The sequence below is a fragment of the Oryctolagus cuniculus genome, chromosome 13 (assembly GCF_051225735.1).
Source record: "Oryctolagus cuniculus isolate XC-2025 breed Fujian yellow rabbit chromosome 13, ASM5122573v1, whole genome shotgun sequence".
In the NCBI taxonomy this organism is placed as follows: Eukaryota; Metazoa; Chordata; class Mammalia; order Lagomorpha; family Leporidae; genus Oryctolagus; species Oryctolagus cuniculus.
This window is the reverse complement of record NC_142879.1, coordinates 66,986,936-67,013,751: the sequence shown is the minus strand read 5'-3', so window position 1 is coordinate 67,013,751 and position 26,816 is coordinate 66,986,936. Positions and strand designations below refer to the sequence as shown.

General features: G+C 44.3%; 1 protein-coding gene and 1 long non-coding RNA gene across 16 annotated transcripts in view; one reads left to right on the top strand and one right to left on the bottom strand.

Moving 5' to 3' along the window:
* Positions 1–26,816, top strand: part of ANKRD16 (ankyrin repeat domain 16) — a 43,296-nt gene that overhangs the window by 13,721 nt on the left and 2,759 nt on the right. For 3 of the 15 annotated variants that reach the window (XM_089311690.1, XM_089311688.1, XM_008268149.5), the window contains exons 3-7: positions 1,471–1,513; positions 3,799–3,907; positions 4,756–4,917; positions 6,054–6,132; positions 8,974–9,164. In XM_089311690.1, coding sequence (XP_089167816.1) covers positions 1,471–1,513; positions 3,799–3,907; positions 4,756–4,917; positions 6,054–6,132; positions 8,974–9,131 — 551 coding nt within the window. In that variant the 3' untranslated portion in view covers positions 9,132–9,164. Of the gene's footprint in view, positions 1–1,328; positions 1,514–3,798; positions 3,908–4,755; positions 4,918–5,166; positions 5,735–6,053; positions 6,133–8,973; positions 9,165–20,333; positions 20,500–26,816 lie in introns of those variants that run through there. The other 12 variants (XM_089311691.1, XM_051820813.3, XM_089311693.1 and 9 more) reach the window with 9 other exon arrangements.
* On the bottom strand, positions 15,552–26,811 carry LOC149122639 (uncharacterized). The gene is made up of 2 exons (XR_016219076.1): positions 20,678–26,811; positions 15,552–20,438 (listed from the first exon to the last, which is right to left on the bottom strand). It is a non-coding gene; the product is annotated as an uncharacterized LOC149122639 (long non-coding RNA).

The following is a 26,816-nucleotide window of genomic DNA, read 5'->3' as shown; positions in this document are numbered from 1 at the left end:
TCTGAATTTTCGTATACTTTTCTTATTCTCCCTTATTCCCTGAGTTATCTTTTACTTCCCACCCTCTCCCTCTTCTTCCCTTTCTCTCTTCCTCCAAGTGACAGTTAAATAGAGAGCTCCCATCTAGTTGTTCACTTTCCTGGCCAGGGCTTAAGATGAGAGCTCAGAGTTCAATCCAGGCCTCCCTCCTAGGTAGTAGGAACCCAATTATTTGAGCTATCACCACAGCTTCCCAAGGTCTGCATTAGCAGGAAAATAAAGTCAAGTGCTAGAACCAGGTGTTGGACCCAGGTACTTTAATATAGGACATGACCATCTTAACTGCTAAGCTAAATGCCCACCCCATCGCTTAGTTTAAATTAGTAAAACAAAACTTCTGGACCTAACAAGAAGTGGACACTAAAGGGCTCACTTATCTTGACCTAGAAATTTGTAAATTAACTTTTATCCTCCTGGATAGTACATTGAATTAAGGTATAGGACATCTAGTTTCTCTCAAAGTCACTACCTTTGATGTGATATAGACCAGGAAATATGCATACAATTTTATAGCCACAATTGGAATTAAAGATTAAGAAATCTTTTTCAAACTTTGCAGGTTATAAAAAAACAGAAAAACTTTGCAAGTAAGTAGAAAAAGTTCAGTTCATGAATTATGTGACCTGCTTTCTCCCTAACACCCTTCATTCCCTTGGAGAAATAATCAACACTCAAAATAGTGGAGAGGAGACAGATAGTCAAAAGCTTTTGTGACTATAGTTAATAGAATTAAATTTCTGATTATTTTGTTATAAAGTGATATTAAGATGTTTTGTGGGCCAGCATTGTGCCAGTGGGTTAAGCTGTACCCCATATTGGAGTGCCAGTGAGTCCCAGCTGCTCCTCTTCCCATCTAGCTCCTAGGAAAGCAGTGGAAGATGGCCCAAGTACTGCCGCTCATGTGGGAGACCCCAATGGAGTTATGAGTCCTAGCTTTGGCCTGGACCAGACCCAGATGTTGTAGCCATTTAGAGAGTGAAACAATAGATGGAAGACCTCTATTTCTTGCTCCCTTACTTCTCCCTCTCCTCTCTCCCTCCTTCCTGCCCTCCTTCTCTGTCACTCTGCCATTCAAATAAATAAATCTTTTTTAACAAATGTTTTGTATTTTCCTAGGCAGAAACTGACTGGCCCTGGAGATTTGTCACACAAAAGTGGGGAGATAATTTATGATTGGAAGTTTGCTATGAAAGTGCTCATATGATGACAGTATCAGGTGTTGGCTGTGTGATTGTCAAGTGAAGGCATAATTTCTTATCACTTATGTGGTTAAATTTTTATTCTTCTAGGGCAGTAGCAGTGAACTTAAAATTTAATTACTCCTTCCTGTAAGTCTTGACTACCAGTTGGGGCAGAGAATGGAGCCAGAAAGAAAGAAGCATTTTGAATATGCACTAAAAAAACTCTGTTTTCTCAACTCTCTTCTTCCAGCAATGCATGGCTGTCTTGAAGCAGTAAAAGTGCTTCTTAAGAGGTGAGAACAAAAAAGCAAATTGGGGGAAATATTTGTTAATTATTTCAAGGAGTTAATATTGGTGCTACATAAAAAGCTCAGATCAAGAAAGAAACTGGGCTTCCAAAAGACAGATGAATAAAGGACATAAGCAGATAACTAAAAGAATATAAAACAAAAATAGCTAATGAACACATGGGGAAATGTTCATAGTGGCAAAATCATCCATTTTTCTGTTTATTCGACAAGCATGCATATTTATATATTTATTGCCTAATAGAAACGAAACCCTGTGCCAAATGTAGAGACTTTAACCAATGAAACAGGTGTGCTTCCTATCCTCATAGAGTTAACAGGAAAGAAAGTCTAAGTTAGTACTCTCAGTCTGATAAGCATTATAAGGACCTACAGGATCCCTACAGCACATAATAAGAATGTCCAGCTTGGCCTGGAAGTAAGGAATCTATATGCCATTGATTTTTAAGCTGTGAGCTTAAGGAGGAATAGCAATGAGCTGAATGTGGAAGCAAAGGAGTCTTCCAGACAGAGGTAGCAGCATCTGTGGGTGCTCTGAGCCAGGAAGAAGCACAGTATGTTTGAGAAATTGGAAAGTTCATAATGTGCTGATACCTTAACAGAGTTGGAAGAATGAGCTCTGTAGGCTATGATATTACTCTGAGCTTGGAAGATGCCATTGAAGTGTTTTAAGTGGAAGAGTAACAAGAAAATTTCAAATATCCTTTATTCTCTGGTGAAAATAGGGAATGGGTGGAGCGGGGATTGCATAAGATAATGTTGTTCAGCCGTTTGGAAGGCTGTTGCAATGAAACAGGAGAGAGATGGTGATAGCTGAATTAGAGATGACTGTAGGAATGAAGAAAAAGCTTTGGAGATATTTAAAAAGTAGAATCAACAGGGCCAGGTGAATAAATTGATGAAAGGAATGAGAGGGAAGGAGAAGTCAAGGATGACTCAAGTGTGGTGGTGCAAGCGCCATTTCCAGAACCTGGGGGAGGGGGAGGGGAGTAGAGCAGATTTGGAGGAGATATTTTCGCTTCTGGATGCACTGAGTTTCAAGTACTTGTGAGATACCCAAGTGAAGACATCATGGAAGCAGGTGTAGACACAGATAACTGAGATAGAAATGTGGAGCTTATCTACATAGAGATGATGACTGGAGCCAGAAGAACGGAAGATACAACCTGAGAGACCACCTATTGCAAGATAATAGAAGAATACTTGACACCGTGCCTTGAGAGCATTGCTCTGTGGGAGGCTTGCCTCTCAGAAATGAGAACATACTTGATTGTCTGCAAACCTAAAGCTATTTTTTCCCTTTATTGATTCAAAAAAAAAACATTTTGGGAGGGCACTTCCAGTGTGTTACAGTCCCGGTGATAAAGTAGCACCGTACTTTTTTTTTCAACAGTGCCTATAGGATAGTGTGGAAGACAAGCATAAACAATCCCACAAATAAATATCATGTAATTCACCAAGTGTGGTAACAAAATCAATGAAAAGTACAAAATGCTGTAAGAGAGCTGAGATCCTCACATAGATGGGGGAAGCAGAGAGGACAGGTCAGGCAAGGCCCTTGTTGAGGTCACTTACCTTGAGACTCTTGAAGGATACGTTGGAGTTAGCCAGGAGAGGAGTAGAGCAGTAATGTTCTAAACAGAGGGCCCAGAAGGTGCAGAGGCAGGAAAAGGCCCAGCAGCAGGAGGACCAGGAAGCAGGGAGGAGCATGGCGAGCCTGGGGTGGGGAGCTCTGGAGTGATGAGCAGGTGCCATAGAGGTCATGCAGTAGAGAGCAGTTAAAGGTTTTTAAACAGGAATGACCTTCCCAGTTAAACGGGGTTGCGGGGGACAATCACGGTTGCTGTGGAGAACTGTGCAATGAGGCAGAAGTCAGCATGAGAAGACCGTTAGAAGGCTTATGGCCAACAGATTTGGTCTTAAGAGTGAAAGCAGAGGTGGAGGGAAGGATACTGATGTTTTAAATATTTTGTTTGTAGAACTGAGAGATTTGAGTAATAGCTTGGTTATGAGTATAAGGACAGGCAATGGCAAGGATGACTTCTGGCCTGAGAAACTGGAGAGACAAAGATGCCCTCGACTGGGATGGAGAAGGTTGAGGAGGAGGGGTTTACTGAAGGTGGTGATCCGCATGCTCCCAAGGACCTAGAGCTCAGTGTGCAGACCATTTGTAAGGCACACAGTCTACTTGCTGATGATCAGTTGTCAGCTGTCATTGGGTATGAAGTGGCAAATGTTCTCAGCTCCCTTGTTTTGTGTTTTGGCTCTAGATGCCAGTATGAACCAAATAGCAGAGACAACTGTGGCATTACCCCCTTTATGGATGCAATTCAGTGTGGTCACATCGATATAGCCAAGCTGCTCCTTGAAAAACATGAGGTATAAAAATGGTTTTCTTTTATTCCATCAGTCATACAAATTTTAGATCATAGGCCAGGTAGAGCACTTTGTTATTAAGTAAAAGGTGAAAGATTTATGTGATCTGAAGAGAAACCAGAGTGTACACCTTGTTATTTAGAACCTGGGTTCAAGTCCAAGCTCTGCCAAGTTACTCCCGTGGGACCCTGTTGACCTCTTTAAGCATCAATGTTCCCATCTATAAAATGGAGACAAATTTAATTTCTTCATAATGTTCCTATAGGTTTAATAATATAGTGTGCAGAAAGCATTTAGTAAAGTAAATATCTAATAAATAGCAACAAACTCAATAGTAATAACACAGTAAAAATTTTGGCACTATAGCCTGGACCACTGATTCTAAACCATTATTTTGGTTGGAGAGTCCTTTCAGAATCATACAAAAGTTGTTTATTTTCTGCCCAAAGAAATGTACACAGACAACTAAGTTTTCCCAAAATATCAGCAGGTACATGGACCCAGTTAAAACTTATTTGAAAGGCAGAGAGAAAGGGAGAGACAGAGAGATCTTCTGTCCTCTGGTTCACTCCCCAAATGACCATATTGACCTGGGCTAGGCTAGGCCAAAACCAGAAACCTGAAGTTCCATCTTGGTCCCCAGTGTGGGTGGCAGGAGCCCATATACTTGAGCTGTCTTCCACTGCCTTCCCAGACTCATCAACAGGGAGCTGGATCAGAATTGGGATGGCCAGGACTTGAACCTTTGTTCATTTGGGATGCCAACATCACAGGTGGCAGCTTAACCCACTGTATCAGTTTTAGCCCCTCTCTGCTTCTTACCTTATCTGCTACTCTCTCCTGTCTACTAGGCTTGCTTTTCAGCTGAGGATAGCCTGGGACTCCAGGCTCTGCACAGAGCAGCAATCACTGGGCAAAATGAAGCCATTCGATTCTTGGTGTCTGATCTTGGTATGGATGTGGATGTGAGAGCAGCATCAACCCACCTCACAGCACTTCATTACGCGGCTAAGGTTGGTTTTTTTCTTCCTTACCCTTACCCTCGTCCACTAATGGATATTTCTGTATTCCTGGTTTCTTTGGCTCCCTTTCTGTAGAAGCTGCCCTTGTAAACTCCTAAAATATTTATGATTCTGAATCCCTTTATCCTTTTTAAATAGAAACATGACTTACCTGTTTTCTAAGCAAATACTAGGGTTGGAAAAAGAATCCTTATTCCATACAGTGCCTGAGCTGTGCTCCCTCCTCCCTTTTGTTTTCAGGAATAATGTGATTTGAAGCCTCAGGGATCCGTTGTATGAGCTTCGCAGCTCTCTACCTGGATTTCAGAAGTTCAGATCTCTCACTTGGGAGAGGAAATTGCCTTACTGGGTCCTCTACTATATGTAAATTTTTCCTCTAGCAAAGAAACTTTTATATTTTAGGAGGGTTTTTTGCATATTTATTATTTATTGGCTGTGTGCCTTGTTTTTCTAGCAGCAGAATAAATTCTTCCCCCTTCATTACACTCTCCTGCCTGATTTCCCCCTTGTGGGCAGGTGGGTAGGTATATAATAAAGGAATGAGTCTGTTCTGGAGCTACAGGAAGAGAAAGCCAATGGATTCTCCCACAGGGAAATTGAATCTATAACCTTTATTTTAATTAAAGCCTATTAATAGAATAACTGGTAGACAAACAGTATATAAATTACAATACTAGCTGTAATAGAAATCCTATTTCTAAGAGGTTACAATGTTTTCTAGTTTGCTTTACAGATTCTAGCAAAGACTTCATGTATTTGTTTAGGAAATTTTGGAATTGTGGGTTCTGAATAAATCACAGTATTTAAATTGCTTGCATTGATGGAAACACAACTGGCTTGGGTCAGTAGTTTGGCCTGCAAAGTTGGTAATCTGTTTTCTCCACTTCATCTTACACAAAAGGCGGAAAAACAACAATCATCTATATTCTAAATAATTAAATATCACCAAAATATTTATTTAATGACTTATACTAGTATTTGATATAGTAAGTCTACCTTTGGCTATGGAAATTCAGTTTTAGCAGTTGATTGTTTTACAAAAGATACCTAATGTTCATTAGAGATTGTGTTTAGAAGTTTGCTTTTGTTCTTACAAACATTGATAATGAATTTATTTTAACACCCAGGAAGGACATATTAGCACAATTCAGACTCTCTTATCCTTGGGTGCTGACATCAACTCTAGAGATGAAAGAAATCGATCAGGTACAGCTTCACTTTATATATGCCTTGAAAATTATGAGTAAATTGAATGTAAGCAGTACACATAGTTTCATATTAAAAACATTGGTTTAGGGGCATGCGTTTGGCCTAGTAGTTAAGATGCTGCTTAAGATATCAGTTAAGGCTGGCGCTGCAGCTCAATAGGCTAATTTTCCGCCTACGGTGCCAGCACACCAGGTTCTAGTCCCGGTTGGGGCGCCAGATTCTGTCCCAGTTGCTCCTCTTCCTGTCCAGCTCTCTGCTGTGGCCCGGGAGTGCAGTGGAGGATGGCCCAGGTGCTTGGGCCCTGCACCCCTTGGGAGACCAGGAGAAGCACCTGGCTCCTGGCTTCGGATCAGTGCAGTGTGCCGGCTGCGGTGTGCCGGCCGCAGTTCACCAGCTGCAGCAGCCACTGGGGGGTGAACCAACGGCAAAGGAAGACCTTTCTCTCTGTCTCTCTCTCTCACTGTCCACTCTGCCTGTCCCAAAAAAATTAAAAATAAAAAAATAAAAAAGATATCAGTTAAGATGCTGGATTCCTGCTAGTGCAGACCCTGGGATATAGAAGGTGATGATAGCTCAGGTTGTTGGGTCCCTGCCACTCATATGGGAGACCTGGACTGAGTTCCTGGATCCTGGCTCCATCCCCAGTCCTGGCCATTACAGGTATTGAGTAGACCAGCAAGTGGGAGCTTGCTCACTCCTTGCCCCTTGAAATAAATAAAATTAGTTTCATATTTTAGCAGTTACTCATCAACTTTTCTTAAAAAACTTTTCCTCTGTTTGTAAAGTTATAGAATTATTGCTATTGCCATGACAATGATTATTGCTACTCATTATTACTGCTGTTGTTACTGTTGCTTTTATTATTTTTTAAAAAGATTTATTTGAAATACAGAGTTACAGAGAGAGAGAGAGATCCTCCATTTGCTGGTTCACTCCCCAAATAGCTGCAATGGCTACAGCTGGGCCAGACAGAAGCTAGGAGTCAGCAGCTTCCTTCAGGTCTCCCACGTGATGCAAGGGTCCAAGCACTTAGAGCCTGAAACAAATACATATGGCAATATCTCCAAGTTCCCCATTCATATCTCCTGCAAGGCCCTAGAGCAACATGTGCCAGAGAATGACTCGTCAGATGCTGAGGAAAAAGATGATGAGGGTGCCCAGCACTGTGGCACAATTTAATCCTCCACCTGCGGCACAGGCATCCCATATGGGCGGTGGTTCTAGTCCCGGCTGCTCCTCTTCCGATCCGGCTCTCTCCTGTGGCCTGCGAAACCAGTGGAAATTGGCCCAAGTCCTTGGGCCCCTGCATCCACGTGGGAGACCTGAAGGAAGCTGCTGGCTCCTGGCTTCGGACTGGCTCAGCTTTAGTCATTGAGGCCATTTGGGGAGTGAACCAGTGGATGGAAGACCTTTCTCTGTGTCTCTCCCTCTCACTGTCTGTAACTCTACCTCTCAAGTGAATAAATAGAAATCTTAAAAAAAAAAAAAAAAAAAGATGATGAAGATGTGGGGAAAAGAGAATTTGTGTGTGACGATGAAAAGGGTGAGGGGAGTTAGGTAATTTGGGAAGATGGGTAAACTGGATGCCAGTGGTGATGAAGCTCAGGATGATAAGTGAAGAGGAAGAATAAAAGTCCCTTAATGCAAAACACAAAGGCAAAACAGCCTTGAAAGGACCTTTGCCGTGAAAACAAGCCTATGTAGAGAGTATGAACAGGGGACAGAGCCCCATGGCAAAAGTCAGAGCCACATGATCTCCCTGCAAACATCTATAAACAGGACTGAACATTTAAGAAAAGAGAAAATGATTCTCAGAGCTGATTCTTGGGACTTGGGCCGCAGAATAAACCCTCTAATTAACATTCTGTGAGCCAATGGCTATCTTACAAAGACTTAGTTGGATTTTTTTAAAAGATTTTATTTATTTGCTTCAAAGAATTACAGAGTGTCAGAGGCAGAGAGACAGAGAGAGAGAAAGTAAGTCTTCCATCTGCTGGTTCACTCCCAAAATGACCGCAATGGCTGGAGCTGAGCTGATCAGTAGCCAGGAGCTTCTTCCAGGTCTTCCATGTGGGTGCAAGAGCCCAAGGACTTGGGCCATCTTCCGCTGCTTTCCCTGGCCATAGCAAAGAGCTGGATCAGAAGTGGACCAGTGGGGACTCGAACTGGCACCTATATGGAATGCTGGCATGGCAGGTGGAGGCTTTACCTGCTATGCCACAGTGCCAGCCCTTTTAGTGGGATCTTTTAAGATACGTCAGAGCTCTGCGGTAACAGCTTACTCTGTTGCTGGAAAGTTGAGCTGCTAAGTCCAGGAAAGGGTCACAGGCTTTCTTCTCAGGGCAGGGCAGCAGAACCACCAGTTTTTTTGGACTCTCAGTACATAACAAACTTCAGCACTGATTTCTTCATATGGAATAGGAAGATTTGTCAGTAGGGTTTTTTTTTTTGGTCACACCATTCCTACCTATAGTAACACATTTACTTTTAAGAAAATTCAACAAAGCTTAGAGTTTTATGTACCATTTAAAATCTGTTTTATTAGCACACAGGAGTGACAGTGAGTTGGACTAGTCTCCTGTTTCTCATTAACTTGCTTGGTTGCTTTAGGTCAGTTTCTTAAATCCTCTCTAACTGCTTTTGTTGTCTTTAAAGCTGTTTAAACTCAGGTTAACAAGAAAAAAATACTTTGATCCAGAATAGGCAAAGGCATAGTGATAGATTATGAAAGCATAAACCTGTATAATTGAATGAACCAATACTTTGAGGGCAGTTGACTCACACAGTATTGCTCTAGGGGTCATGTACTAAGCTTGTGTCATTTTTGTCACCCCTCAGCCCTGCATTTGGCCTGTGCAGGTCAGCACTTGGCTTGTGCTGAGTTTCTCCTACAGTCGGGGCTGAAGGATTCTGCAGACATTACAGGCACCCTGGCTCAGCAGCTCAGCGAGAGAGTGGATATGCCTCAGGGCTTTGACCGCAGTGCAACGACTTGAGCATGTTTCTGAAAGCAGGCCAGGAAGTACATGGTAATTTACATGCTGTTTTCTAAATCACTGACTGATTCCGTGAAATCAGTCCCTAAGCAGTGTTGTTTTGTTTTGTTTTGTTTTTAAAGATTTATTTATTTGAAAGTCAGAGTTACACAGAGAGAGGAGAGGCAGAGAGAGGTCTTCCATCCAATGGTTCACTCCCCAATTGGCCGCAACGGCAAGGGCTGCGCTGATCCGAAGCCAGGAGCCAGGAACCTCTTCTGGGTCTACCACATGGGTGCAGGGGCCCAAGGACTTGGATCATCTTCCACTGCTTTCCCAGGCCATAACAGAGAGCTACATCAGAAGTGAAGCAGCTGGGTCTCAAACTGGTGCCCATATGGGATGCCGACGCTTCAGGCCAGGGCCTTAACCTGCTGAGCCACAGCGCCGGCACCCCTAAGCAGTGCTTTCCCTCTCCTCCCACTGTTCCTCCCACTTCATGCTCCACTTCTGCTGAAGATTTCCCAGATGACCCAGAGGCTGAGTTGGCTCCAGGATTGGCATGCTGTGGAATTTTGAGCACAGTTGTGATCATTCCACAGTCCACATTACACTGTTTCTGCCCTTAAAGTGGAATTAGGTAATGTTTATGTAGTCCATCTCTGAAATCCTTAGAGAGGCATGTAACATACATGAATATAATACATGCTTTTATAAATATTTGAAATGTCTTATAGGGAGTACTGCATGAAAACTAATGATACAATTAAAAATATAACATAAATTGCTGTTAGTTTGAGCCATAACACATAATTAATTTCTTCTTTATTAGGCTTTACTTGGCATACAGTGGTCCTACTTTTGGATTCAAAACTGGGAAGGAAATGCTTATAATGCGTTTATATAGACATTTGCAGGCAATTAATGAAAATATTTTACCTTTTAAACACTGCTAGGTAAACTATGAAGTTTTAGTCTTGGGGTTGTTGGTTTTTTTTTTTTTAATTAATTTATTTATTTGAAAGTCAGAGTTACACAGAGAGAAAAAGAGAGGCAGAGAAAGAGAGAGGTCTTCTATCCACTGGTTCACTCCCCAGTTGGCTGCAGTGGTCAGAGCTGCGCTGACCAAAGCCAGGAGCCAGGAGCTTCTGGGTCTTCCCACGTGGGTGCAGGGGCCCAAGGACTTGGGCCATCTTCTACAGTTTTCCCAGGCCATAGCAGGGAGCTGGATTAGAAGTGGAGCAGCCAGGACTCAAATTGTTGCCTACATTGGATGCTGGCACTGTAAATGGCAGCTTAACCTGCTGTGCCACAGTGCCATCCCCCCCCCCTTTTTTTTTGGTTTGTTTTAATAGATGAGTTCTGTGTTAGCTCTTTTCAGGCGATAAATATAACCAGAAAATGCAACTAAGATATTTCCAAAAAGTTTTTTGTCAACTGAGATTAAGAATGGAATTTAGCTCTTAAAAACCCCACACATTACATTTTCTATTTCATGCCATCTATCCACCAAAGCCTCTGACTGTGGAAGAATGAAACATTGACATTATAACTTTAAAAAAAAATCTCAGTTCTCTTAAACAGATTAAAATGTAATGAGGTATTTAATTTCTTAAGGGTTTTTCCTTTTCATTTTTTTTTAACATTTTCTGTGAAAGACTCTGATCTCTAATTTTTTAAAAAAGATTTATTTTATTCATGTGAAAGGCAGAGTTATAGAAAGAGAGAGAAACACACATAAAGATCTTCCTTCTGCTGGTTTACTCCCCAAATGGCCAAAATGGCCAGGATTGGGCAAGGTGGAAGCCACAAGCCTAGAACTCTACACAGGTCTCTCACACTGATGAAAGAGCTTAAGTACTTGGGCCACCTTCTGCTGGCTTCCTAGACAGATTAGCAGAGAGCTGAGTCTGAAGTTGAGTACCCAGGACTCAAACCAGTGCTTATATGGATGCCGGTGTGTCACACTAGGGCTTAACCTCCTATGCCACAAAGTTAGCCCAAGACTCCAATCTTTTAAAAAAACACATGTGGGGCAGATGTTTGACACAATGGTTAAGATGTCACATGGGAGGCTCACATCCCATGTCCAAGTGCCTATGTGCAAGTCTGTTCATTTCTTCTCATTCCAACTTCCTGCTAATGTGCACCCTGTGAGGCAAGCAGCCGATGGCCCAAGTACTTGGTTCCCTGTCAACCATGTAGAAGACCTGGATTGAGTTCCAAGAGTCAGCTTGGGCCTTGTGCAGACCCAGCTGTAATGAGAATTTGGGGAGTGAACCAGCTAATGGAAATGAAAGCTCTCTCTCTATCTCGCTGCCTTTCCAATAAATAATAAATTTAAAAATTTTTTTTAGCCAGCACCGAGGCTCAATAGGCTAATTCTCCGCCTGCAGCACCAGCACCCTGGGTTCTGGTCCCTGTCGGGGCGCCGGATTCTGTCCCGGTTGCTCCTCTTCCAGTCCAACTCTCTGCTGTGGCCCGGGAGTACAGTGGAGGATGGCCCAAGTCCTTGGGCCCTGCACCCACATGGGAGACCAGGAGAAGCACCTGCTCCTGGCTTCGGATCAGCGCAGTGCGCCAGGTGCAGCACGCCGGTCGCAGCGGCCATTGAGGGGTGAACCAACGGAAAAGGAAGACCTTTCTCTCTGTCTGTCTCTTTCACTGTCCACTCTGCCTGTCACAAAAAAAAAAAAAAAATTAATAATGCACATCAGTCGCAAGCAAGATTTAATCCTCTTCAGTGTAACCTTACAGGTACTTAATATACACCAACCTTTTCTTTAATACTTATTAATTTATCTGAAAGGTAGAGTTACAAAGAAACAGAAGGAGAGACAGAGATCTTCCATCCACTGGCTCACTCCTCAAATAGTGGGAACAGCCAAGGCTGTCCAATGCTAAAGCCAGGAGCCAGGAGCTTCTTCTGGATCTACCATGTGGGTACAGGGGCCCAAGCAGTTGGGCCATCTTCCGCTGCTTTTCCAGGTGCATTATTAGGAAGCTGTATCAGAAGTGGAACAGCCAGGACTCAAACAGTTGCCCACATGGGATGCCACACTGCAAGCCGCAGTTTAACCCATTGTGCCACAGTGCCAGCCCCTACACCCACCTTCTTTTCAGCCTTGTGCTCAGCTTGGTAAATAGCAAGAATTTCTAGTTTCTCTTCATTATTCCCAGATGGCATTGCAGATTCTTGCCTTTAACCACCAAATTAATATTCTCATACAAACACAGTCTTATCTTGTGACCTGCAAATCATACTCTACATCTACACTGATTTTGAGATTTGATTTCCATTTTGTTGTTGCTTCAGAGATATCTTTGCATTGATGTCCTTTAAGTATGAAGGTAATCCTCTTGTGTGGATATTTCGTAAGTCCAAGAGGAACCCAAAGATCATCCTGGTACTAGCCAGTTTTCCCCCCTGGCACACACACAAACCTACCATTTGCAGCCATTCGGGTGCAGGGGCCCAAGCACTTGAGCCATCCTCCACTGCCCTCCCGGGCCACAGCAGAGAGTTGGACTGGAAGAGGAGCAACCAGGACTAGAACCCAGCACCCATATGGGATGCTGGCGCTGCAGGCAGAAGATCAACCCACTGCACCATGGCGCCAGCCCCCTGTGTGTTGATTTTATATCCTACCACTTTACCAAACTTTTCTATGAGTTCCAGTAGTCTCACAGTGGAGTCTTTTGGATCTACTATATATAGAAACATGTCATTTCCAAATAGGGAGAGTTTGACTTCTTCCTTCCGCATGTGTATCCCTTTCATTTCTTTTTCTTTTTTTTTTAATCATTTTATTGGCTTTACTTTAAAAAAAAGAAAATCAGAGTTACACAAAAAGAGGAGAGGCACAGAGAGAAAGAGGTCTTCCATCCACTGGTTCACTCCCCAATTGGCCGCGATGGCCGAAGCCGTACTGATCCAAAGCCAGGAGCCAGGAGCTTCTTCTGGGTCTCTCACATGGGTGCAGAGGCCCAGGGACTTGGGCCATCTTCTGCTCTCGCAGGCCTTAGCAGAGAGCTGGATCGGAAGTGGAGCAGCCAGGTCTTGTGCTGGCCCCTCTTTTTCTTGCCTAATGGATATTGCTGAAACTTCCAGGACTGTATTGAATAGCAATGATGAGAGTGGGCATCCTTGTCTGGTTCCGGATCTTAGAGGGAATGCTTCCAGCTTTTCCCCATTAAATAGGACGCTGTCCATTGGTTTGTTATAAATTGCCTTCATTGGGGCTTGTGTTGTGGTGCAGTGGCTTAACACCCTGGCCTGAAGCACCAGCATCCCATATGGGCACCAGTTTGAGACCCAGCAGCTCCACTTCTAATCCAGCTCTCTGCTGTGGCCTGGGAGAGCAGTGGAAGATAGCCAAGGTCCTTGGGCTCCTGCACCCGTGTGGGGGACGCGGGGGAGGCTCCTGGCTCCTGGCTCCTGGCTTTGGATCAGCGCAGCTCCGGCCGTTGCAGCCAATTGGGGAGTGAACCAACGGATGGAAGACCTCTTTCTCTCTGACTCTCCTCTCTCTGTGTAACTCTGACTTTCAAATAAATTGCCTTGATCGTATTGAGGGATGTTTCTTCTATACCCAACTTAAAGTTTTCATCATGAAAGGGTGTTGTATTTTATCATATGTTTTTTCTGCATCTATTGAGATAATCATACGATATTTGTTCTGCAGTTTATTAACATGATGTATCACATTAATTGATTTGTGATTGTTGAAACATCCCTGCATACCAGGGATAAATTTTTCATCCAGGTGAATGATTTTTCTGATGTGTTGTTGGATTCAGTTGGCTAGTATTTTTGTTGAGGATTTTTGCATCTATGTTCATCAGGGAAATTGGTCTGTATTTCTCTTTCTCTGTTGTATCTTTTTCAGGTTTAGGAATTAATGTGATGCTGGCTTCGTAGAAAGATTTTGGGAGGATCCCCTCCCTTTCAGTTGTTTTGAATAGCTTGAGAACAATTGGAGTTATTCTTTAAATGTCTGGTAGAATTTAGCTTTGAAGCCATCTTGTCCTGGGCTTATCTTTGTTGGGAGGGTCTTTATTTCTGATTCAATTTCTGTCTTGGTTATTGGTCTGTTTAGGTTTTCTATATCTTCATGGACAATTTAGGTAGGTTGTATGTGTCCAGGAATCTATCCATTTTTTCTAGGTTTCCTGGTTTGTTGGCATACAGCTCTTTATAGCAACTTCTGATGAGTCTTTTTATTTCTGTGGTGTCTGTTGTTACATTTCTGTGGGGAGCAACTCAGACTAGACTAAGTTACTGAAATTAAGACTTATTCTATGCATCTGCTCTCCCACAATATGGCGCTGGGAGAGGAGTAAACAGCTTCTACACAGCTGCCTCCAGTTCAACCAATAAGCAGCAGGACCTGCTCCTGATTGGAGGAGAGCAGCGTACTCGGCATGTGTGTAGCAGAGTTGGGATTGGTGGAAGAGGACTATAAAGGAGGAGAGAGACAACATGCACCAGGAACATTTATGAGGAACATCTGAGCAGCCCCCGAGAGAGCCGGCCGGCAATGTGCCGCTCCCCCGCAGAAGTGGGGAAAGTGGCAGGGGGAACCGCCCTTCCACGGAGGTGGAAGGGTCGGTAGCCAACCCGGGAAGAACCAGCAGCAAACCCAGGGAGGGCCGAGCAGACAAAAGAACAGCGCAGGGTCCTGTGTCGTTCCTCCACGAAGAGGGGGAGCGACAATTTCCTTTTAAATTTCTATTTTTTTTTATTTGGCTTTTTGTCTCCTCTTTTTGGTTAGGTGTGCCAAAGGTGTTTCACCTTTGTTTATTTTTTCAAAAAACCAGCTCTTTGTTTTGCTGATCTTTTGTATTGTTTCTTTGATTTTGGTTTTGTTTATTTCTTCTCTGATTTTATTTCTTTTATCTTACTAGTTTTGGGTTTGGTTTGCTGCTTTTCTAGATCTTCGAGATGCATTGATAGTTCATTTATTTGGTGCCTTTCCAATTCCTTGATGTAGGCATCAATTGCTATAACTGTTCCTTTTAATACTGCTTTTGCTGTATCCCATAAGTTTTGATATGTATTATCATCTTCATTTGTTTCCAGAAATTTTTTGATTTCTCTTTTGATTTCTTCTATGACCCACTGTTCATTCAGGATCATGTTGTTCAGTCTCCTTGTGTTTGCATATGTTCTTGAGATTCCTGAGTTGTTGATATCCAGCTTCATTCTATTGTGGTCAGAGAAAATACATGGTATGATTTGATTTTTTTGAATTTGTTGAGACTTGCTTTACAGACTAGCATGTGGTCAGTCGTAGAAAAAGTTCCATGTACTGGTGAGAAGAATGTGAATTCTGCAACTATTGAATGGAGAACTCTGTAAATATCTGTAAGTTCCCTTTGGTCTAAGTGTCGGTTAACTGTGGTGTTGACTTGCTGATTTTCTGTCTGGTTGCTCTGTCCATTGCTGAAAGTGGGTTATTGGCCGGTGCCGCGGCTCACTAGGCTAACTAATCCTTGCGGCACTGGCACACCGGGTTCTAGCCCCGGTTGGGGTGCCAGATTCTGTCCTGGTTGCCCCTCTTCCAGGCCAGCTCTCTGCTGTGGCCAGGGAGTGCAGTGGAGGATGGCCCAAGTCCTTGGGCCCTGCACCCCATGGGAGACCAGGATAAGTACCTGGCTCCTGCCATCGGATCAGCGCAGTGCGCCGGCCACAGTGGCCATTGGAGGGTGAACCAACGGCAAAGGAAGACCTTTCTCTCTGTCTCTCTCTCTCACTATCCACTCTGCCTGTCAAAAAAAAAAAAAAAAAAAAAGTGGGTTATTGAAGTCTCCCATTACTATTGTATTATAGCCTATGTCTCCCTTTAGATCCATTAGTATTTCTTTTAAATAGCCAGGTGCCCTGTAATTAGGTGCATATACATTTATAATAGGCACATCTTCCTGTTGAATTGATTGCTTCATCATCGCATAGTACCCTTCTTTGTCTCTTTTTAACAGTTTTTTTGTTAAAGTCTATTTTATCTGATATTAGGATGGCTACAACAGCTGTTTTTTGGTTTCTGTTAGCATGAAATGTCTTGCCATCCTTTCATTTTCAGTCTGCATGTATCTTTGTTGGTGAGATGTGTTTCTTGTAGGCAGCAAATAGATAGGTTTTTTTAAATCCATTCTGCCAGTCTGTATCTTTTAACTGAATAGCTGTGGCTATTTACATTCAAGGTGACTATTGATAAGTAACTCCTTTCCTCTGCCATTTTTCATAAATATTCCTATTTTTTATTTTGGATTTTCTTTGTACTTTTCTGGGAGATTTTCTGCCTTCACCTTTTGTAGTGTTGACCATGTTTCTATGTTTCTGTGTGTAACATATCCTTGTAAGGCTGGACGGGTAGTAACAAATTTTTTCAGTACCTGTTATGGAAGGTCTTTCTTTCACCCTGATTCATAAATGAGAGCTTTGCAGGATACAGCTTCAAACAAATAAATACAAATCTCTCAGGTAATGAGAAAAGGGAAGAGCTGGCACTAAATTTAATTTAACCTGGGACATTGCTAGAATTCACCAGCAGATGGCAGACCAGAAAAATAGCCTTTATTCTCCTAGATATTTTTTAAAGGCTTATTGTAAAATATAGAAAACATAGAAAGTAGTAAAGGAAAAAATGAAAATAACCTTTGCTTCCACCACCCAGAAATAACTACTCTGTCAGTCTTTTTAAATGTATGTGGCTGAGATGAAGCTGTATGCATAATTTTTTCCTTAACTATAGTACAAGAAAAATCCTAAGGCTATTAAGAACCTTTTGAACTTTGTTTCTATGGTTTTCTAGTGTTCCCTCATATAATTGTCCACATTGATTCTTTTATGTTACCATTGGTTTGTCTTTGCTTTTTTTTTTTTCATATTTATTTATTTATTTGAAAGGCAGAGTTACAGAGAGGCAGAGGAAGAGTGAGAGAGATCCTCCATTTGCTGGTTCACTCCTCAAATGGCTGCAATGGCCCAAGCTGAGCTGATCTGAAGCCAGGAGCCAGGAGCTTCTTCCAGGTCTCTCATGTGGGTGCAGGGGCCCAAGGACTTGGGCCATCTTCTACTGCTTTCCTAGGCCATGGCAGAGATATGGATCAGAAGTGGAGCAGCCAGGACTCAAACTGATGCCCAAATGGGATGCTGGCACTCCAGGTGGCTGCTTTACCCACTATGCCACAGCACCAGCCCCGCTTTTTTGTTTTTTTTTTTAAGTCATAGACAGTATAATCAGTAAAATCTGTTAAATTCAACTGAAAGCAAAGGCAAATAACAGGGACTGAAGAAAAGGCTGTTGGATTTCAATGATAGAAAGTTGGAGGCTAACCAAATGGTTGGGAGACAACCAGGGCCACACAGGTAGGGACATGAGCAACTCGATACTCTTTAAATATATTACACGGTAAAAATAGGAAAGAAATAGGGTGATTTGACAGGATAGTAGATTTTGTCAAAGAGGGTAAGGGGGTAGTGTGCTAACAGAGGGAAAAGCCATGGCTTCAAGCACTGTGCCACAGCTCCAGTCCCCATCAGTGGCTCTTCAGGAGTTCTTGCCAACTGGCCAGCGTCAGCATCACCTTTGGACTTGCTGGAAACACAAAGTGTCGGACTTCACCAATTCCACTGAGCTGGAAATATCAGGTATAGAGTCCATAAATCTGTGTGTGTTTAAGCATTTTAAGTTATTTATTTATCGCTTTAGAGACACAGAAAGAGAAACAGGCAGAGAAAGCCCCTACACAGGGTTCATGCCTCATATGACCTCAGCAGCTAAGGCTGAAACAGGCAGAAGCCAGGACCCAGATCTCCCATGTGGAACCTAACTACTTGAGCCATCACCTCTGCCTCCCAGAGTGTGTATTAGCAAGAAGTTGAAATCTGGAGCAGAGCCAGACCTTGAACCCAGGCACTCCAGTACGGGATGTGGACATCTCAACCCAGGGCTTACCTGCTGTGCCAAGTCCCCCCCCCCCCCCCCCGCCAATTTCTGTGTTTTAACTAATTCCCTGGACGATTCTGGAGAAGTGCTGTTCTGAATGAAGACAAGAAAGGAGTCCCCGGCCATGTGGACTGTTGGCTAACATTCCACAGGACAAATGAGGGTGCATCCAAGCCTGGCTCAGACTTGGACTCTGGAACCAACACTTTCATCCTGGGCTCTCAGCTTCCTCAAGTGCCAAGCAATGTGTCACCTTGGTCCAGACTACCCCCGTGGCTGTGGTCAGGTCTGTCTGCCTCCAGAACCTGGATATTCTCCCTGGGAACTGGAGCAAAGCTAGTAAGTAATCCACGGTAGAGTTCAGTAGAGCAGTCCCCAGGGACCCCATATCTCCTTACTTTGTTTTTAATCTGTAGTATCGGTGGTTCACTTCCCGGTCCTGCAAGAATGGTTGGCAAGCCTCAGTGGTTAGGTGGGAGAAACACAGCCCTGGAACATGGAGATCTCGTTGTGCACAAAGGAAACAGTGTGGTCCTGTGAACAGCCTGGGAGCTGAGATAGCAGCAGCACCGCCAACACAGCCCCAGGAAAGAGGGCGAGAAGCAATTTATTTCAGGGTTGTTCTCTTCTGATAGATGTAAAAAGCTACAGAAGAGTCTAAAGAGTACTGTAACTAAAACCCATATTCCCACCACCTAGAGTTCACTGCCAACTGCTGGGTCAAATGCAAAAGCAGCGTTTCAGAGCAGTGACGAGGCTAAGGCAGCATCTGGCACTGGGCTGGGGAGAGGGGAGAACAGAAAGGAGAGCAGTCAGAATAGGGAGAAACCAGCCAAGTATTTCTGAAATATTTTTTCACAAAGAATGTTCTTGGTCTTTTATCAGAAAGCATTTGGAATATGAGGCTTCCACATAGCTACTATTAATAGGCTGTAAATTTGCCTTGCTGGAGGCTGGAGAGTTGGAATTAACAAATAATGAAGAACAGAAAAGTAGCTGGAGAGGGAGTCTGCTCTTTTCCTTGGGAATAAACACAACATGCTATGGCCACCCCACCACCACCTCCAAAGCGAACAGAACAGAAACAGGCTGGTCCAAGAGAAAGCAGGCCTTACATCATGCATGGGTAGGGCTTTCCCATCACCGTTGATGAAGCTGGAGCCAAACGCTGGAAGACCTAGAAGAGGAAACCATCAGCAAAGGCGTTCCCTCCCTGGCTGAGCTCGGACTAGTGCTGGTGTCACCCATCAAAGACACAGTAAGGGCTGGCGCCGTGGGTCACTAGGCTAATCCTCCACCTGTGGCACCGGCACCCTGGGTTCTAGTCCCAGTCGGGGCACCAGATTCTGTCCTGATTGCTCCTCTTCCAGTCCAGCTCTCTGCTGTGGCCCAGGAGGGCAGTGGAGAATGGCCCAGGTCCTTGGGCCCTGCACCCTCATGGGAGACCAGGAGGAAGCACCTGGCTCCTGGCTTCAGATTGGTGCAGCATGCCAGCTGCAACACGCTGGCCGTAGCGGCCACTTGGGCGGTGAACCAACGGAAAAAGACCTTTTTCTCTGTCTCTCTCTCTCACACTAACTCTGCCTGGCCAAAAAAAAAAAGACACAGTAAGACCATCAGCTGAAAAGTTTCACAAGCAACAAGCAACTAGTGCTCCTTCCCTGAGTGGGAAAAGAATGGAGGTGTAAGGCTGCAGGGCTGGTCCCCAAAGAGGACAAAACCATGTGGTGCTGACATGGGCACCCAGATGAGAAACCTGGATCAAGTTCAGAATTCCTGGCTTCTGCATGACATATCCCTGGCTGTTACGGCTATTTGTAGGAGTGAATCAGCAGATGGAAGATCTACCTCTCTCCACAAACTTTCCAAATAAAATGAAAACAAGTACAATTTTAAAATGTAGATATGTTCCATCCTCCTCCTTTTAAAATTTATTGTTGGATTCACAATGTGTTCAGGACAAAGCCCAAAGTCCTTAGAATGACAAATTATTTAGCCTGTCCCTTTAAAATTTATTCTCTGATTATGGCTCAAGTCTTCTACCACTTCTTGCCTTATATTTTGAGCTCATACAGAACAACTTGCAGTTGCCCACACGTGTTCTGATTCCTCTCACCAGGAATTCTCAATCTGGAACAGCCTCCCCCTCCCTCCACGCTCTCTGGCCTGACTCAGCTGAAGTGTCGCTTCCTCTGGCTCCCTTCCCCGGGGTTCCCACAGCACCCTATGCACACCTCCATCATCGCACTCACCACACTGTCCTCCTCCCTAGGCTGGGAGCACTTTGCGGCCCTGGACTGTGACTTTTATCCTCACATCCTCAGCGTGGAGCACACAGCATAGCACGTTCTGAGTGTTGGTGATCAGAGAAGGCTTCCTGGAAGAAATGACCAACTTGAGTCCTAATACATGGCTAGGAATTGCCCAGAGGAAAACAGGTCAGTCAGCTACCCGGAGGCAAGGGGGTCACATCGGACGGTTTCCATCATGGCTAAGGCAGTATTTGCTGCTTACTGGAACATTTTTTCTAGGGAAAGCCTTACTTTGCTTGGCCTAACACTTCTGCCAAAACTATCTGTGGACTTCGCAGCCAAAGTTTGCGATGGCCCCTCTCACCGAAGCAGCTGGAACGGGGCGGGACCAGCCAGGTGGCCAATCCTTGCAGGGCTGGCGCGGGCTTCCCCAGAAGGCGCCTCTGCTCTGAATCAGCTGACTCAATCTATGGCGCAGGTTCTGCATCAGCCGGTGTACTCTCAGGACCCGGAATCCAGGCGTGGAAGTGGGGACAGCATGACTCCCTCTCACCCACTGGTACCCAGTCAGCACAAAGTTCCCTGTTCCTGCCGCTGGAGGCTTCTTAACCACTATACCAAATGCCTGCCCCCCTGTGGCCTCATGCCTGCAGCAGGGCATGATCTGGGCTTCTTACCTGCAGCAGGGCACGATCTGGGTCACTCAGTACAGAAGTGAATGCCGCACTGTAGCAGAAGAGCAGGCCCAGGATTTCCCCACTGCTCGATGGGATGCTTCACCCACAGTGGCATCTCCCTCTGAACCTTCCTGGACTGTGTCATTGGCCATCCAACATGTTCTCTTCCATGCCGGGTGCCCAGGGTGGGTCTCTGGGAGGGGTGGAGGCTAATGGCTCAGCAGAGAGAGTAGGGGAGAGAGCAGGGAAAGGCAGTATAGAGAGATGCACTCTGAAAGCAGCCAGAATGATGACCTTTAAGATCCTGACACCTACAGGTATTTTCTCCAGGTTATGGATGGATGATGCTGTTGATATAATGGCAAGGGTCAGATGCCCATGTGAGTGCCCACCCTGGGGCTCAGACTGTGTGGCTTCATTCACTCAGTATTTTTACTGTTCCTACCCTCCAAGAGGTTACACCTGCCCTTGGTCCCCAGAGGGCACCTGGAGGCTGTCTGGGCAGCCTGCTGTGTATTCAGGTAGTGAGCAGCTTCCAGGGCCCAGGCAGATGGCTGGGGTTGCGACATAACATTGATGGAGCAGGCTGGCTGGGCAGGTGGCCCCGTACGGTCTCTGCAGTGGCACGGGGCTTCGTAGAATGTAGAGCAACATGGTGGCTTAGAGGCTGTGGGACAGCCCCTGCTCGTTTGTCCAGCCTCCTTCTCCATCTGTGGTCTACCAGCTGGTGTACCAACTCTTCTTGTCTCATCCCCTTGACCGCACTAAGCTTTCAATGCTTCAGGGCCTTTGTGATCACTTTACCCTGCTTTGTGTGACCCTACCCCATTCTTTGCCTCATGATTTAGGCCACAGCACCGGCCCTGCAATTATTGTTTCTTGGTTGGATTTTTGTAGCAGTCTCCTAACACGCTGTCCTGCTTTCACCCCATCAGCCTACAGTTTAAAGGGGCACCTCAAAAACATGGAAAATGGAATTGAAAGATAAGTGTTTGGGGATGGTGTTTGACATAGTGTTTAAGATGCCACTTGGCACATTCTATATTTTCCATGAACTTTTTGAAGTATTTTCAGGTTTTCTACCCAGCATCCACAGTGACCTTTTTCCTAGGTAGCCCCTTGTTCTGACCCTCTAGTAGCTCATCTTACAGTCAAGCCCCTCCCCTCACAGTTCTCCAACTTTTACTGTCCCCTCTGCTCGCTCTCCTCAGCCCACACCAGCCCCCTGATTGTTTGCACATTTCAGATGCCTTGAGATTCTGCCGTTCCTCTTCACTTTTCTCTGAAAACTTTCCCCAGGATACTACATGGCAGTTCCTGCATTTCTCTGGTGTCTGTGTCTATCTGTCCCTTCTCAGTAAGGCCTTCCTGGACCACCTGTGATTGTGATTTACAATAAGAACCATAGCTGTTGATCTTTGTGCCCAGTTTTCTGTCACAGGGCTCCTGCCTAGCACTCCTGTTGATTGGGAAACAAGGATTTTAGGAGCACCACTCCCTTCCATCTGACTCTAACTTCATGTAGACAGTATCAGAAGGTAGTTAAACTGTAGGACACCCTCCTAGTGTTGGAGAACTGGTCAAGGAGGGGAAAACTCCACATACATTTTGGTGATCAAAGGTGAAGTATTCTGTGTTGAGTGTGAATAGAGAAGGGAAACCAGTTGGTTTTTCCTATTGTACACACCCTATTTAAATTGCAATAACTGCCATATCTGCTTTGGCAATCCGATCCTTCCCTGCTTAATTTTTCTCCACGACTTTTATCTTCTAGTCTGGTATATCATTAACTTACTACATGTTTTTTAAAAAAAAGATTTATTTATTTATGTGAAAGTCAGAGTTACACAGAGAAGGAGAGGCATAGAGGGACAGAGAGGTCTTCCATCCACTGGTTCACTCCCCAGATGGCTGCAACAGCTGGAACGGCACTGATGCAAAGCCAGGAGCTTCTTCTGGTCTCCCATGTGGATGCAGGGGCCCAAGGACCTAGGCCATCTTCTACTGCTTTCCCAGGTCACAGCAGAGAGCTGGATTGGAAGTGGAGCAGCTGGGACTTGAACCAGTGCCCATATGGAATGCTGGCACTGCAGGCAGCTGCTTTACCGGCTATGCCAAAGCACCGGCCCTAACTTACCAAATCTTTTGAATGTTGTTTATCTCCTCACTACCGTTAGAGTAGAAACTACAAATCAGGAAGTTTTGTCTGTTTTGTTCATTGATGCCCAGCTCCTAGAATGGTGCCCAGCACATGGTAAACCTCAGTCATCATTTCATGAATAAATGAATGCTGAAGCAGTGGTAGGAGGTGAGATAATCAGGATGGCTATTTCAGCCTGAGAGAGTAGCATGGAAAAGCACTGAGGGAGGAAGGAATGTGATGTGATCACAAAATGGAGATTAAATGGATATAGCTAGAATGAGGAGCAGTAGGGATGTCACCTGGAGGCAAGGGCTGGTTTGCCACACTAAGGTATTGGAACTTTGGCCTGTAGGCAACAAGGTGTCATTCAGAGGTTTCAAGCTGAGGCTGCCATGAGTGGTGAAATCTGATTATGTTAGAAAAGTAGAAAGGTCACTGTGGTCAGAGATGTCAGTTTAGGGGTGATGAAGCCAGCCACAAGGAAGTCACCTGGCTTTGATTTCAGTAACACTGATCCTCAACAGTGAGGATGTGAAATAAGACTAGTGGCCATGGGGCCGGCGCTGTGGAGCAGCAGGTTAAAGCCCCAGCCTGCAGCGCTGCCCTCCTTTATGAGTGCCAGTTCAATTCTGGCTGCTTCACTTCTGATCCAGCTCCCTGCTGATATGCCTGGGAAAGCAGCGGAGGATGTCCCAAGTCCTTGGGCCCCTGCACCTACATGGGAGACCTGGAAGAATCTCTTGGCTCCTGGCTTTGGATCGGCTCAGCTCCAGCGATTACGGCCATTTGGGGAATGAACCAGCAGATGGAAGAACTGTCTCTCTCTCTCTCTCTCTGTATAACTCTTTCAAATAAAATAAATCTTAAAAAAAAAAAAAAATGGCCAAAGCACTCAAGAGGAAAGGGGTGGGTTGGAGAAGTATCTAGAATGAAATCTTCAGGATATAGTAAACAAATTAATTGTGATATGTGTGAAGCAGAGCAGGAGTCAAGGACTACAACCAGTTCTAGCTTGGGTGGATTGACAGATGGTGGTGCTGTTCACTGAACACAGAGGTAAAGCATTCATACAACCTCACACTCAGCTTCCTGATACTGGACTGCAAAGCCCTGGTAATGATGGGGCACAAAGCCCAAGGCATTCATCTGTGTTCACCACACGTGCTAACCCCCCTGGTGGCAGGAAATCTAACCTGAGTGTTGTTAGTCAGTAGCCTCCCTTCTATTACCAAAGAGCAGGCTGTCATATAAACATCACTTTAATTTGTTAGACAGGAATTTGTGGTTTCTTACCACATCTAACTACTCCATGCAGCAACCACAGCAGGAAATTATGCATGGATTTCCCTAAAGAGAAGTTCAGATTTGCCTAAGTTTATAAAGGCACAGTGACAACAAATCATCCACAGTGACAACAAATCCTTATGCAAAAAAGCACAGTGCTAGATATCAAATTAAGCTTGTGTGCCCCTGGTTTGCACCTGCACGCCCTAGCTTTCATAAGAATATCTTTTCTCTGAATTGAATGGTGAGGGGAGTAGTGAAGAAACTGCTTGGGCAACCAGCCTGGTCAACCATGGAGTCAATGGTCACCTGTAGCCAGGTGCCCTTTACCACTCAATTCCTCCTTTCTCAAGATCTCTTCCAGGCTGGCACTAGATGGAATTATGGGGCAGGTTGCCAGATGTGGAGCTCAGGAACAGCAGCCAAGAAGAGAGCCGGAAGCTTCTTTCACCAATCAGGGGGATTAGACCAAATGGGTAACAATTGGCAGTTGGGTCTTAAGCAAAGGAACTGTAGCAGATTTGAGTCCCAGCTGGTCCACTTCCCATCTAGCTCCTTGCTAATGTGCCTGGCAAAGCAGCTGAAGATGGCCCATGTGCTTGAACCCCTGCCACCCATGCAGGAGACCTGGATGGAGTTCTTGGCTCCTGGCTTCTGCCTGGGCCAGCCCTGCTCCATTGTTGCAGCCAGTTGTGGAATGAACTAGCAGATGGAAGATCTCAGTCTCTCTTTGTGTGTGTGTCTCCTCCTCTCTTTGTAACTCTGCCTTTCAGATAAATAAATAAATCTTTAAAAAAGGAAAAAAGATTCCTGAGGGTCTGGAAAGTAAAAAAGAATCTATAGATATGGGCAAAATTGTTAACACAGTTTACTTGAACAAGCAACTTCCATAGCAATGGCCCTATATTTATGGAATGGCAGTGGCAGGGAGCAGCAATACTGGGGGATAGGATTTAAAGACATGCACTGAAGGAAGTAGAATATCTCCACTCATTCATTTAAAAAGCATCTATTAAGTGTCTACATGCACATGAACTAATAGGCAGCAATACAGGTTTGTTACCTGAATGAATAAACAGGTAATTACAGTTTGGTACATTTAGAGGTGGCTTTTAATACATATATAAACTTCTAATGAAGTGTTTTACTTAGAGGAATGACGTGTATAATTTTTAAATGATGATGTTAAAGACGGCAGCTTGGAGTTAAGCATATCTGAGTACCTTTTGATGCTAAGAGTAATAGCCCATAATTTTGAAGTGGCTAAATCTCTTGGCCATCAGTTGGCCCTACTATGAATTTTAGTGAGTGAATGAATCAAGTCAGGAGGCCTATATTCATGACGAACATTTTAAAATGATAAATAGGGAGCCGGCATTGAGGTGTAGTGGGTAAAGCTACTGCCTAAACCACCAGCAATGCATATGGGTACCGGTTGGTGTCTTGGCTGCTCCACTGTGATCCAGCTCACTGATAATGTGCCTGGGAAGATGTCCCAAGTGTTTGGGACCCTGCTATCCACGTGGGAGACCAGATGGAACTCCTGGCTCCTGGCTCCTGGCTTTGGCCTGGTCCAGCCCTGGCTGTTGTGGCCATCTGGGGAGTGAACCAGTGGATGGAAGATGAATCTCTCTCTCTCTCTCTCTCTCTCCCCCTCCCTCCCTCCCTCCCTCCCTCCTTCCCTTTCTCTCTGTAACTCTTTCAAGCAAATAAATACATCTTTATAAAAAATAAATAAAATGAAACATTTTGAGCTCAAAAGTTCTTCAAAGAGCCTTTACTTTTGCAACTATTTGTACTATATTTTTGGACAATAGATAGCTTTCTTGAACTATTGAGAAATGACCTGAATTAGTGGACAGATTTGAAAAAAAAGAACTTGTGCCATATGGCCAAGTAGATCTTGTATAGCTTTATCACTCTGAATGAAAAAGAATGTGTCTTTTGGGGCATAAATATGAAATGTGCGGTATTCCATGCTACTCACAATACCAACTTGTCTTTACTCTCACATATATAACAATGAACATTGAAGAAAACAGCAGGCACTGCAAAAAACCGTCACCTATAAAGCTTACAAAACAGCAGTCATTAACACCCTGCCTGAGTACAGCAAAATGTGCCAGGTTACTGGGAAGTCTCTAAATGTAATAGTTTTATCTAAAACTACGTTCCCCTTTTTGCTGATATGTTTACAGTTTGAACAGAAAAGAGGAAGTATCTCAACATGATTAAGTTTCCTTAAGTAATGACATGGCAAAATATATGAACACTGACAGGAAAAACAAGCAATTATAAGTAAATTCTTCATGAAAATTCTTGAAGTTTTGTTCTGCTGGGAGAAACACTAAGCCTGTTCTAAACTGGGCTTTTATTATAGTGTGGTTTGGTTTGTTTCA